This window comes from Chelonia mydas, chromosome 5 (assembly GCF_015237465.2).
Source record: "Chelonia mydas isolate rCheMyd1 chromosome 5, rCheMyd1.pri.v2, whole genome shotgun sequence".
In the NCBI taxonomy this organism is placed as follows: domain Eukaryota; kingdom Metazoa; phylum Chordata; order Testudines; family Cheloniidae; genus Chelonia; species Chelonia mydas.
Genome location: NC_051245.2, coordinates 28,191,722 through 28,205,929, shown reverse-complemented (window position 1 = coordinate 28,205,929; position 14,208 = coordinate 28,191,722). Strand labels below are relative to the sequence as shown.

General features: G+C 42.6%; 1 protein-coding gene and 1 non-coding gene across 3 annotated transcripts; both read left to right on the top strand.

Moving 5' to 3' along the window:
• Positions 1-7,448: 7,448 nt before the first annotated feature.
• RPL37 (ribosomal protein L37) lies at positions 7,449-11,691 on the top strand. Of its 2 annotated transcripts, XM_037902728.2 has the most exons (4): positions 7,449-7,605; positions 8,618-8,753; positions 9,223-9,307; positions 11,583-11,691. In XM_037902728.2, the coding sequence occupies exons 1-4, from the start codon at positions 7,603-7,605 to the stop codon at positions 11,650-11,652; spliced, it is 294 nt and encodes a 97-aa protein (XP_037758656.1). In that variant the 5' UTR covers positions 7,449-7,602; the 3' UTR covers positions 11,653-11,691. The 2 variants fall into 2 exon arrangements, with proteins under 2 accessions (XP_037758656.1, XP_043402283.1); XM_043546348.1 differs by lacking the exons at positions 7,449-7,605; positions 11,583-11,691 and adding an exon at positions 7,612-7,749 and having other exon boundaries at positions 9,223-9,308.
• Positions 11,394-11,474, top strand: LOC114020826. Its single transcript, XR_003565575.1, has one exon. It is a non-coding gene; the product is annotated as a small nucleolar RNA SNORD72 (small nucleolar RNA).
• Positions 11,692-14,208: the final 2,517 nt, after the last annotated feature.

Below are 14,208 nucleotides of genomic sequence, written 5' to 3'. Positions count from 1 at the left end.
GACAAAGATGATCAAAGGGATGGAATGCAAGCCAGATAAGTAAAGAATGAAGGAGCTGGGTATGTTTAGTTTGGAAAAGAGGAGATTAAGAGGGGATATGATAGCAGTCTTCAAATACTTGACAGGCTGCCATAAAAAAAGATAGGAAAAAATTGTTCTCTCGACACAGAGGGCAGGACAAGCGGCAATGGGTTCAAACTACACCATAGCAGATTTAGATTAAATCTCAGGAAAAACTTCCTAACTGTAAGAACAGTAGGACAAGGGAACAGACTGCCTAGGAAGGTCATGGAAGCTCCTTCACTGGAGGTTTTCAAAAGGAGGCTGGATGATTTAGACACAACAAATCCTGCATCTTGGCAAAGGATTAGACTAGATGACCCTTGCAGTCCCTTCTAACCCAATGGTTCTATGATTCTATGACTGGGAGCCAGTGAGATGAGGGGGAAGATGAGATCAGATGAGGAGCTGGGCCAGAGACTGAGACTGGCTAGCAAGGAGACTGGAAACCTGTGAAGGGGAGGGCTGAATGGGAGAGGGAATGTAAGCCAGTAAGAAGGGGAAGACTTGGACAGGGAGGCAAGGGGGGAACTGGGCCTGGCTGAGAAAGGAATCCGGGGGAATGGAGTTGTGGGTGCTCAAGAGCTGTGAAAATCAGGCCTGTTACATTTAGATATCTAAATATGGATTTAGGAGTCTAACTCTGGGCATTCAAGTAGGAAAATTTTAACCATAATGACCAAAGACTGTCTGTGCAGGATGGTAGAATTAAAAACCAACAACCCATAGGCCACAGCCAGGATGGTTGGGGGGTGGGGTGTATCTGTATGAACAGGTGTGTATGGTGCTGTTTCTTTTTTCTTTTGCAGAATCGCAAATCTTTTCAGTTTGGTGTTTCCTGGGGTAATCCTGAGCTATGCAAATCTGAGACAGAAAGTACATTGTGGAAAAAGGAACATTTACAAGGCATGTTCCTTAAAGGAGAGTTTATTTCTGGGAAAAAGTAAATACTTCTATGAAATCAGTTACACATTAAATTATATATCCAAGTGGGTGTGTCTTCACAGCACAGTTAGGTTGAGTTACAACTTAACTCCCACCCATACACAAAAATCTCTAGTTTGAGATTTAAACTTGAGCTAGCTATTAGATGGGAAGAGGAATTAAATTCAAATCATGTTGATCCTCTGTGGGGATGCAACAACTCATTAGCAGCTAATTCAATCACTCTGCTAATCTAATCACACTCTGCTGCTAATCAAATCACTATGTATAACTCCAGTGTTGTTCTGAATTGTGGTTGCTTTAAGTCTGTATCTACAAAGTAGACTCTTGCTAGGGCTATGGGAGGGGCTCTCCCATCTGCATAGTTAATCCACTTCCCCAAGAGGTGGCAGTTAGGTCAATGAAAGAATTCTTCTTTTGATATAGCACTGTCTGCACCAGAGGTTAGGTCTGCTTCACTGTTGCTTAGGGGGTGTGGATTTTTCACACCCCTGAGCAACATAGCTGGGTCAACCTGAATTTTTAGTGTACACCTGCCCTAACTTGAGCTAGGTTAGCATGAGTATAGTAACTTAAGTGTACTCACTGAAGTCGTGTCTACATTACCACTTATATCAGCAAAACTCATGTCGCTCAGGGGTGTGAAAAAACTGCTGCTCATTGAAGTGGTTTTATTATGTCGATGGGAGAGCTCTCTCCCATCAGTATAGCGTGGCTACATGACTGATCTTACAATGGTGCAGCTGCATTGGTACAGCTGTAAGCTCGCTAGTGTAGACACGGCCTAACTCAAGGTAACTGTTGCAGTGAAGATGAGGCCAGAAAGAAGTGATGAATTATTTATTGATTGTTGAAAAGTACTTGATTTGTTGTAGGTTAATTGATATTTTTTTAATGCAAAGGCATGGCCAAAGAAAAAGGAAATACTGTGATGTTCCTAGGTGTCTTCTTTGTACTTAGGAGCCTCTTCCAATGTGTAGAAAATGGAGTGTTTTATACCCGAATATGAGGCAAACCATGACACTACACCTGTAGTGCTTTGAGAAATGTAGTTCAGTAGCTGAGTAGTAATTTTGTTGCAGGCATATTTATTTGTGACTGGGGACATTAAACAGAAGTTCTTAACTGTGATATATGGACCACTGGTGGTCCACATAGTTTTTGCTTGTGGTCTGAAGAGAACTAGCTGGTTATGGGTCGTGACCTTCCTCATTTCCAGCTGCTAAGATGCATTAAAAGAAGCTAAAAGTATATTAACTACTCTCATAATATTATTTATCCATGTGAGCAATTGCTAGAGTTCTAACAAGAATGGGAGGTGAAGTGGGGTCCAAGCAATCACGAATGGAAGGAGAGATGTCCGTAAGACATTCTCTCTACTCAGATGTCATCCACACTATAAAAACCTTTAAAGAACTCCTGCATTAAAAATATGAGTTCTATGAAACCTTATTTTCACTAAATTGTGGTAGATTTGGTTTCATTATATGTGAGTTAATTTTTTGTGCTGTTTTTGTGGAAGAGGAATATTTTAATGTTTGGGAGTGAAGGGATTATGGGTATCTTTTGTTACATATAGAAGAGAACTGAACATCCAGAACTGAACTGGGTCTCTCCCAGTAAGATGTAGGAATGGCTGGAGGCAGAAATGTTTCCAATAGTCAGTTTTGCTGAAAGATTTTTTGCTTGTTTATTATGCATTTTACCAAGCAATCTCTTAAACTAAATAATTTTTCTTCTACCAATTTTCTTTTTTAATCATTTTAATCAAATATAAGCTTTTTCTACATTCACTGGTTTCTGAATGAATGCCCCAGCTTCTCACATATGTATCATCTTTGTTTATGTTTTATTATAGTAATAGAGATTTAAGAATTAAGCACAACTAAAACTTCGTAATATGAATTTCAATCAACTGACACAATTCACAGTCATTTAGTAGAGAGTCATCAAAGGGTTTCTTAGTAAATTGTAGGATAGGAAGGACTCAGCTAAATTACACTGTCCTCTAGTGGCAATCAATGTTGCTGTGCTCTACATTCTTACTAGAAATAATAAACTGTCTTGTGGTTAAAGGAGAGCAAATATATGGGATCAAATTTTTCAGTACTGTGTCCACTAATCTTAGGTGCCTCATCATTTGAGTGCCATCTTGATACATTTTGGACCAGATTTTCAGAGGTGCCGTGAAACTGCATCTCCCAATGACTTCAGAGAGAGGCAGATGCCCACAGCTCTGAAAATCAAGTTGGCACCCAGAAATTAAGGTACCCCAAATTAGTAAACATTGTTAAAAATTTTGCCTTGGGTTCTATTCCCAGCTCTGCCACAGACTTCTTGTGTGATTGTAGGCAGCCACCTAGGTCACAATGTTCAAACTTCAGTGGGAGCTGCAAGCACTCATGGCTTGAGGCATCTCAGTTTGGAAAAAAGCTTTTAGGTTCCTTGGCCTTGTAAAGAAACTTGGTACTACAAGCACCTGCTATGCTTGTAGGACATCTCAGGCCTGAAGCTTTACTTGTGTAATCATCTTCTCCTGTGCAAAGTATTTTACATCCACTTTGTAACTCACTGTGCACAGGTATAAATGACTACACAGGGTGAAAGACAGTGGAAAATCAGGTCCTTCAGATCCTCACCACAAAAGTTCTTGCAATAGTGCACCAGTTTTTCTAGCACCAATGCAGTGCTAGTGTGGACTGGAAGTGCTGTGCTGTAGCTGCAATGGTATAATTACTTCTTGAGTCTCTGGGCACGCCTACAAGGCTCCTTCCCATGCTGCTGTGACAACTCTGAACACTGAGCTGCTTGTCAAAACTCTCACATGCAGAACTGAGAACAGCTGAGATGGTACTTGGTCAGTCTTAGATTTACCCATTCCCCACCTCCAATATCCCAACCTCCCATAGTGCTCCCATTGAGCACTAATTAAAGGCTCAAAGAGGTACTGCAAAATACACCTTTATTAACATTTCTAAGCATGTTTCCAAACTGGGTATTTTTTGTTCTACAAGGGACTAAAATATTTTTTAAACATGTACATAGGCACACATTCCAATGTGCTTACTTTAGTGGCTAGTCTGTCCACTGCCACTGCAGCATCTCCTAAGCTCCTGAGATCAAAATAGAAAACAAGGAAGGGACATTAGTTAAAATATACATAGCAAGGTTTATATGAGGAAGATTGCACAGATCCAGTTTGTATGCTGTAACATATATTCATGCTGTCTGAGTTGTCTGGATTTCCCATGGTCTCCTGGGTTCCTGGACTGTCTTCATCCCGATCCTGAAAGATGTCCTTACCAGACCAGGCCACAGAGAGAAAGCCACATGACTTTGTTATCTCCATTGGCACAGGCTAAATCCCAAACACTACCTGGATATCAACCTCTCTCTTCCCCTCCCCCCACCCCACATGTCCTTTTCCTTCCCTACCTTATTTCTTCTCTTTCCTATCCCTCTCCTTTTGCCTTTTGTCTAATAAGAGTCCAGCCTAGCTGGTCAACACTGAATATTTTACAACACTGCTGTAAGCTTGTGATCAGAAAAATGCAGCAAAAGCATTGCCCTAAACAGCCTGATGCTAGTAGCGTACAAGTTTACCAGCACTCAGAAGGTATGTCTACACTAGTGCAATTAAAAACCCATGCCTAGCCCATGCCAACTGACTCGGGTTTGCGCTAAGGGGCTGTTTAATTGCAGTGTAGATATTCAGGCTCAGGCTGGAGCCCGGATTCTTAAGACCCTGAATAGTGGGAGGATCCCAAGCTCAGGCTGCAGCCCGAGCTGGAATGTCTACACACAATTAAACATCCCCTTAAGCATGAGCCTGAGTCAGTTGGCATAGGACAGCTGCAGGTGTCTATTTGCACAGTAGATACCCAAAGTGTCTAATATGACAATGTGCTGTGCCTGTATTTTTCCAGCAGCGAGATTGCAAGTAAGACTCAACACCAGAGACATTTTTTCTATCTTTGCTGTCCCTTTCTTTCCCCTTTTTTATGTGTTTATGCTTGTTTTGTCCCTTAGGAAACGGGATCAGACTTTATCAACAACAGCTCCAGCCCATCTCACCTAACTTCTTCTCTTTTCTCCAAAAAGACAATTACCATCTAAGAAACTCTCATATAAGGATCCTCCCTCCCCCTTTAAAGACTCTCTTAAGGCTAAAGGAAAAAAAGGATGTTAAAATAAAAGCGTTACGTAATTCTTTACATTTCAAACACTTTGTTTTTCCTTCTTTTTTGTATTTTTAATACATGGTTAAAAATCCTTTTAACCATGTGTTTGCCATAGTATTAAGCAGCCTGAGATCTCTGTATATTAAACCCCAAACCCTGTTTAAAACTGTGTAATGTTGGAAAGTTTCAGGGTCAAATGATCACCTTTGTGTCATATAGTCCATCTAAATTAATACAATACATCCCACTGGTGTCCATCCAACACCTCCCACCTCCATAATCCAAGGAAGTGTTCAGGAGGCTGGTGGTTTACAGATTCTATACCAGCACTCTGTTTACCTCACCAGAGGGGATACTCCAATTGACCATTCAAGCAGCTTTAGTCACTTTGCAGTACTGGAACAATGAAAAAGATGACTTCACTTGTAATTATGAAGTCTGTTATGCCTATTATGATGCCTTACATTGTCAGACTCTTCCTGACCATAATCACAAGCACAGATGCCTTTGCTAGACTTATAAATAGGATTAAGAGTAGGGACATCCCTGACTTGTTCCATGGATTAAAATGAGTGTGGAAGAAATTATACTTGTGAATAACATTGCATATAATAATTAACTTTGTTAAATGTGTAAATCCAAGTCCATTTTATGTACTAGAAGGTTTAAGACTGTTTTGTGGAGTTGGGAGACTTTTCTTTATCAATTATAAGCAACTATTATCCCATATATTCAGGATCTGTAGCACACTGCATTACTTTCTGAAAGAGAATGAGAGGCGGCCTTGTTGAGCATCAGTCCCAAATCTTGAGATGAATGAGATTATCACACATGTTATTCTGATGTCCAGCAATTCAGGAAGCTTTGTAGGTCACAGTTGAGCAACAGTATAGGTCAGTAAGAAGACAGGTAAGTGGTGCTTACAAGGTTTGCAAAGTAGTGACATCTGAATCTGTCTATAAATGGTGGATTACTTAAAAATAACCTAATGATTTTTGAGCATTTGGGATTGGTGACACTGCATATTATTCTCCTGCATATGGTGACACTGCATATTATCCTCCCTTTCCCCTGTCCCTGCCCCCCACCAGGCCGGTGCCCCTGTGCTAAAGTTGCCAGTTCCGGTTGGATCTATTCTGGGAGGTTTCATCACATAACGTAACAGTTTTAAGGCCTGAACTACTGGGAAAATCATTTACAATTACTACCCAGCAGTTTGCCCCAGTGGAAAATAAGGACCTGTGGATGCAGCAGATTCTTCCTAGGCCAGCAAAGAAGTTCAAGCCAGTCCCATAGTCACTGTGAGAATTCCCCAGGGTTTTCCCCCTAGTTGCTCACACCAGTACCTGGAGAATTAATCTCTAATTCCTGATGCTTTAAGACAACACTGGAGGGTTGGCAAACAACACCCCCCCACTCCCGCAACGCAGCTGCTGTAGACAACCGGACCTCCCCCTGCCCTGCCCCTGTGTTTCCCCTCTGCTCGGGCCCAGGCTCCCCATCTGTGTCACCCCATCTCCCGGGCCCTGGCTCCCCCGGTGTCACACCCTCTACCCTCCCCGAGGCTCTCCTGTCGTGTCATCCCTTCAGGCCCCGAGTCATGTCACCCCACCTCCCGTCCCCACTCCCCTCGAGCCCGGGCTCCCCCCGTGTCACTCCGTCTTCCATCCCGGCCCCCCCTCGGTCCAAGTTCCCGCCCTGTGTCACCCGCTCACCCCGTCTCCCGTCCCCCTCCCTTCGGGCTCAGGCTCCCTTCGTGTCACCCCGTCTCCCGTCCCCCTCCCTTCGGGCCCAGGCTCCCTTCGTGTCACTCCGTCTCCCGTCCCCCTCCCTTCGGGCCCAGGCTCCCTTCGTGTCACTCCGCCTCCCGTCCCCCTCCCTTCGGGCCCAGGCTCCCTTCGTGTCACCCCGTCTCCCGTCCCCCGCCCTTCGGGCTCAGGCTCCCTTCGTGTCACCCCGTCTCCCGTCCCCCTCCCTTCGGGCCCAGGCTCCCTTCGTGTCACTCCGTCTCCCGTCCCCCTCCCTTCGGGCCCAGGCTCCCTTCGTGTCACTCCGTCTCCCGTCCCCCTCCCTTCGGGCCCAGGCTCCCTTCGTGTCACCCCGTCTCCCGTCCCCCTCCCTTCGGGCTCAGGCTCCCTTCGTGTCACTCCGCCTCCCGTCCCCCTCTGCCTTCGGACCTAGGCTCTCCCCCCGTGTCACCCCTTGGGCCCTTCCCGCAGGCGCCCGCCCCGTGACACCCCGTCTCCCTCTCCTCAGGCTCCCCCGCTGAGCCACCCGGCCCTCCGGCCCAGGCTCCCCGCTATGTCTCCCCAGGCCGGGCGGAGCGGTTTGGCCGCAGCACCCGGAAGTGGCGGGCGGGATATAGCGGAAGCGGTGGGCGGGCCCGGGTCTCTTTGGTGCTGGCGGCCGGAGGAAGATGGTGAGTGCCGGGACGGGGGATGGGGAAAATCCGCTGCCATCCAGCGGGATTCGGGGCCTTGCGGGGCGCGGAGAGGCTGCCCGGGGGCGGCGTGTCCGTACGCCACGGTGGAGCTGCGCGCCGGGGCTCTAGGCTGCCTCTGCGGTAAGGCCACGGCGGGCCCGCGCGGAGGCGCCGCTGCCGCCCCGGGAGCTGCCGGGGCCGGCCCCTGCTCCCTCTTGCCGCGCTCGGAGGCTGGAGGAGCTGGACACGCTTCCCCTGAGAGAGCTGGGGCCGCGGGGTCTTCCGCCTCCGGGTCCTCTCCGCGAGCATCTTCCCTCGCTGTCCCCCGCCGGGCTAGAACTCACGGGGCTCTGCGTGGAGCGAGGCCTTGTGCTGGCGAGGCGGCGTTACTAGAGCTCGGTATTGAACCTGCCCTGTAAAGATCCGGTAAAAGCCTCCTGCGCGTTGGGGCTCAGTGGTGCAAGAAGGGGTTGTGGTAGCGCTTTAATAAGGGGAGCCAGGCAAACATTGGGGGACATGAGGTTGGGAGGGCAGCCGAGATCTGTGACTTGTCAAAACGATCCTGCCGAGTTGTCTTTTTGATGAAAACTATGAAAATGTATCATTGGCTTGTGCAGAACCAGCCTGCCTTGTTGGTGAATTGATGCTGTTCCCCCAGTTTACTCGCAATGAGAGATCACTTGAGGGGTTGAGAACAGAATTAGGAATCTGTAAAAATGTCTAAGCGGTTGTGTTATCTCATTTTTCTGTCATAAAGGTGGGATATACAGAAATGTAAGTAATTCCTGTTTAAGAAAGTGAGATGTGATATGTAAAACTGAGATGTGTATGTTAGATGTATTTCCACTTCTGCATTTGTGTGTACCTTTGGTTGTTTCATTAAAATGTCTGAGTGTGAGAGTTTCAGAAGACTTTACTTTGTTTTGAGGTATGTGGTTAAGTGCTAGCCAAAACTGTATTTTTATTTAATACAGCTTTCTGACATGCAAATTTCTGAATTGTATTTCAGACTAAGGGAACATCATCGTTCGGTAAGCGCCGCAATAAGACCCACACTTTGTGTCGTCGCTGCGGATCCAAGGCATACCATCTCCAGAAATCCACCTGTGGGAAATGTGGGTATCCTGCTAAGCGCAAGAGAAAGTGTAAGTATGGAACCTTCAAAAATTATCTGTGTAAACTTGTTCTTTGAATTAGTTTTTCATGAAGAAACTGTTTATACAATACCAGGATAGTCACTTGTGAAAGTGATGGTTCTGTCTAAGTGAATACAACCAAACCAGTGTGGTTTTTTTGTGATTTAATAGAAAAAATATAAGGAATTCTGTGGTATTTTGCAATGCACCTTCTGTTTTCTTTATTTACATAGAGAAACTTCTATGAGAAAATACGCGTACAATGGGATGCTGTGCATATAGCTGCACTTCTCCAATATACAATGTATCCTGTAGAAACAACCATTGTTCAATGTACACATATTTTAAAATATTTTAGTGGTATTACTGTTGCTCTGGTTTATTCCCACTGTAAAACAGGGATGGCACTTGCCTATCTCATTTTATACACTTAATTGTGTAGGTGAAACAAAATAAATCTGTGTAAATTGCATTCTAGATAACTGGAGTGCCAAGGCTAAAAGACGCAACACCACTGGTACTGGTCGTATGAGGCACCTAAAAAATGTCTACCGTCGATTCAGGTACAACACTGAATTTCAATCATGCAAGTTACACTATAACATGAGATCTTACACAGACTTCAAATACCTTTTAAAAATCCATTATCTAAATGAATACTTATTGCCATTTTCTTTTGTAATTTATGCAGTACGTATGTAGTCTTAAATTTTTCAGTTTATTGTAAACATCTTGTGATGGAAAAGGTATTTGATAATTCATATATTTAACCCAACATACCTTGGTAGCATTCTCCATTGGTTTAGACTTGCAGTTCTGAGTCCTAATGTAGGATCTGCAACTAACATGCCAAGTGAACTTACCTAAGTCACCAAAGGTTTAATGAATGTTTATAAATGCTTTGGAAAGCTCAGTTAATGGGGGCTACATAGGGCATAAAGTAACTATACCAATGTTTTGTTGTGGAGTGAAAAACCCAAGAGGAAAGGAGTTAGAGGGGTTTTACACAATGATAATACAGTCTCTTTGGGATAATTCGTTTTTTTTTGTTTTGTTTGTTTGTTTTTGCACTTTTGTTTGCACTTTTTGAACTATGCATGTTTGGACTACATTTGTTCTAGCAGACTTTAAAGGAGTTTCACTTCATTACTAAAATGATCTCTTTTTAGAAGGTATGTCTTGTCCAGCACTTGTTTTTGAGCAGATTACTTCATGATATTATTAGATCTGTTGATTCTGCCAAGCACTGATAAAGTGAGTTGAAGGCATTCTGCATCTCACAGAATTGGGCCAGTTGTCCACTTGAAAGAGTACTTATTTTTTTATCTTCTGGGTGGTGGTAGTTGCATAGTAACTACCTGTAACTCAACAGATTCCTGAAGCAGAACTTCTTGTAACAGGTCCTTGAAAGATTTCAGAGTTTTTTACCCACATGTGGCATTACCAGCAGAATCCCAGGATATGATTATGATCTTAGTATTTTGTTTTAAATTGTGGAGGAAATCACATCATATAAAAGAGAAACAGAAATGTTTGATTTTGATTTCCATAACAGCAGCCCATGAATAGCTAACATATTTTTTGTTAGCCTGTTCCTTTTGCAAGAAATGCCATGATTGCCAGTGTTGATGAGTTAGCAATTTGGTATAGATACTACAGTAATACTAATCCAGGAACATGAAACTTATACAACTGAGAGAGTTATGTTTGATAAGTTGAAATTGCATTCAAAATGAGAATTAGTCATTTTAAAGTTGTGCCTTTCATGTTTCAACATAGAGTTCATATGTAGTCTAAAGCATCACTGCTCCATGAAGGTATAAAATAAAACTGAAACTTCCTTTAAAATGAATATTGATTTGATAGTGATGTCTGTAGTGTTGCTCTTGAAAGTCCAAAAAAGATTTATAGCTAGAGTCAGTGTTAGCTCTTATTCTTTTGGCCAGCGTAGTCCTTTCCTAACAGCAGCTGTCAAAAAAAAGTTGTAATAAATCACATAATGTCCTGCTTCCTACAACCTGCTACTGGATACATCTAAGGCCATGTCTATGCTACCACTTAAGTTGCTCAGGGTGTGAAAAAACACCCGCTGAGAGACATAAGTTACACTGACAGAGCGCTGTCTATACCGGTGTTTATGTCAGCAGGAGAGCTTCTCCTGCTGACACAGCTAACATTGCTTGTGGAGGTGGTTTTATTATGTTGATAAGAGAGCTCTCTCCTGTCGGCATAGAGCAGCTACACAGTGATGTGCGGCTGTAAGATCACTTATGTAGACATGGCCCCAAGGCATTGGTTAGCTGCATTTAATTGCCTTATATCGGTGAACTTTGCAGTGACTGTTCCCTTGTTTGTTTGTTCCCTAGCTGCTCTCACTTTGCTTCAGTTTTACTTCATTAGTAATTGGAGACTGAGGGATTTGTGTTTGGAGTAGCCTTACATCTAATCATACAGTACTTACTAAAATGAAACTCCCCTTGGCTTCAAAAATCACTTGCTGGGAAAAGAAAAATAGAATTATTTCTACTGGAGTTTTACCTGAGTAAGCACTGCAGGATTGCGTCCATTATGTTGAGACCTGTACGTCTGGGTAATATAACTTTTAGTAGGAGTGAAATTTTAAATAGACACACTGAAATGTTCATGAGCAGCTTGTCAATGATGTTTCTCTTTAAAAATGTCTGAACATATGAGTTCCATAGTGATTTTGACTTCTAACTGAGATAAGCTGAACCAAAAACATTGTCTGAAACTTTCTAATAAATACCACTTTATGGAGCCTGGAATATAAAATGCTTTCAAAAAATACTAACTCTGCTATTGTTTTTGTACGTACAGGAATGGATTCCGTGAAGGAACAACACCTAAGCCCAAGAGAGCTGCCGTTGCAGCATCCAGCTCATCTTAAGGACTCATCTGTTTGTTAAAATAAATGGTCTAATCCAGACAAAAAATTGTCAGGTTTTTTTTACACATATTTTACTTTAGTGAAATGGTAAGGTATCTATATATGTGCGCGCGAGTGTGTGTAATAGATTCTGACAGAGTGTTGTGTTGAAGTTCATTAAACACATTCCTTTAAGTGATTTCTCATCTGATCATATTTCTGTCTTTAAGAGTGTTCATCTAAATACTGTAATTGCTGAAGTTTTTTATGGGCAAAGTATATAAGCATTCTTTATGCCAACACAACTTTTACGCTGAATAATTTCAAAACTCCCTTCTGCATAACAAGTCTTCTACATATACATCGCTTATGGTTGATATAATTACTAATTTGTGCACAATTCTAGATATGACTATAAATATACATTTTTTCCTTATTCTGCCTAAAAGAAAGCATTTCACTTACTAAGGAACTATAAATATTCTCATCCTAATAGAGTTGCTATATGCACTGGAGTGTACTTTAAGAATAACTTATGTCTTTATTTAGCTGGTGGCTGTCATTTAATGTTAATATGTAAAGTTTTTATTGACTTATATTCTGAAAGTAGGCAGTTCTAAGGGAAAACTTTTTTAAAAAAGGGGTTGTCTGGTCTTATTTATCTTCTATTTTAGTGTACTAATGTTCTGTTCACTGTTTTTCACAATTTAAAAAAGACAGGTCTGCAAAAAGTGTCTAACCCATTTGTTCAGAGGGTGGTCATTTGGGTTGAGTGAAGTTTCCAACTATGGAAAGAATAGTGTTTAAGTCACTAATGAACATGTGGCCTTAGCCTAGTCCTTATTACTAACGAGACCTAATCTGCAACTGAGGGTCGGGCATCTGGATAGACACCTCCCCTGCTCCTCCAAAAAGAAAACAACAAAAAAAGCAGGACAGCAGTAACATTCTATTGCTAGGATCAAGATACCATGTGTGAGGGGGTTCCCTGCTCTCTTCTTCCTGCCCCCGGGGATTAGTGCTCTGGGGGTTAGGGATGTGCTGTATGTGTGAGTTACTTGTGTAGGTTAAATGAGCAGATGTTTTGTGCATTAGTCTGTATGTTGTGGGAGAGGGCTGGTTAGGAATCTCCCGGAATGGGTGTTGATGGTTCTGATACTCCATAGCCTGCCCTGGAAGACTTGGTTGGTCACCCACAACTGGTTCTTTATCTCTCTCGGGATGATGCCATTGGAAAAACTGCTGTATGGTGAGTGTAGGCTGGGTGCAGTGACTTGAGGCCCCTTAAGTGAGGGAGGGCAGAACAGGCAAGACAGCAAAGGTGAGCATTTCTTGCAACAGTAGGTCTAAAACCAGGCTGAGATGTTTATGGTTCCTTTTGCTTCACCTTGTAACAGGTAAGGAGTGCAGGGTGTCAACAAGCAACTGTTACTTCACCTTATTACACTATTGAAAGAAGGGTCAGTCACGAGTTTATACTCTACTAAAGTTTATACTCTGATATTTTGAAAGGATGTTAGTCATGTCTTTGCTTCCATAACCTAGACCTGGCCTGGTATTGTAGAATGATTACTTTCGTGGTAAAGGTCTACCATATACCTATATCCAGCCTGATAGATGGGAATATGGTAGAGCACGAGCAAATAAAGATTGGGGAGGGAGTGCAGCAGATCTATCCAAATTATGTAATTGTAGATCTACTTGGGCCATTTCTAAACTAGGAAAAATTACTACTGCCCCACTCTCCTTCCCTCAGTTGATCCTGTTATGATAGCAGAAACCCACTCTATCCATCAATTGTTTTGATATTACCACTTTTGTTAAAGGAGACCTTTTAAGACTCATTTTAATTTCAAAAGCATTTTTAATTCTACAACTATGTAATTTGCTGTGGTGATGGTTTCTCATGTTAGTCTTGTTAAGTATGTATAGTTTGGCTAAAAAATGCCTATGCGTCGTATGTGTAATGAGATGCATCTATAGCACATGTGCACCATCCTGGCAGAAGTGTAACTGAGCAATGGGGATGAAATTAAAAGAAGGTAGGATGGTTAGGCGAGCTTCCTAGTATTGAATGCTTTGATATATCCCACTTCTCCAGCTTCCTTGAATGAGAGCATCCCCAGCCCTTGAAGCATAGGGAAAGCTTCTGTCCTGACACACCTAACAATAGTAGATGTGACCCGCTAGGTCTTTCCTTCAACAGTATGTAAATTCTTTTTCTACATGGCGAAAAAAATCAGAGAACTTTTTTTTGCCAAGGACACAACTGACCTAGGAATTTTTATTTTGTGAGCAATCAGATCTACTGACTAAAAAATCCAATATGCTGTTGTAAAGAAAAATGCCTAGCTCTTTGCTACTACTGCTTGTCAGTTTCCCTGATGTGAAATATATTGGGCTGTCAGAAAAAGGTCAACTTATGTCATGATCAAATAGAAGTGCTGCAGCAGAAAATCAATAATGTGTGCAATACTGAAAGAGGAATGAAAGGGGATTTTTATTCAGTACTGCAGTATAATAAGCTGTTGATTACTTGAACACCAAGTGAAAAATGTGCAAATGTTCAATTACAGT

Excerpts from the sequence above, each read along its gene's own strand:
- RPL37 (XM_043546348.1), top strand. The coding sequence starts at position 7,625 with ATGGGGAAAATCCGCTGCCATCCAGCGGGATTCGGGGCCTTGCGGGGC. Across the intron at positions 7,750-8,617 it reads GGCTCTAGGCTGCCTCTGCG|ACTAAGGGAACATCATCGTT; the intron begins GTAAGGCCACGG and ends ATTGTATTTCAG. Across the intron at positions 8,754-9,222 it reads TGCTAAGCGCAAGAGAAAGT|ATAACTGGAGTGCCAAGGCT; the intron begins GTAAGTATGGAA and ends ATTGCATTCTAG.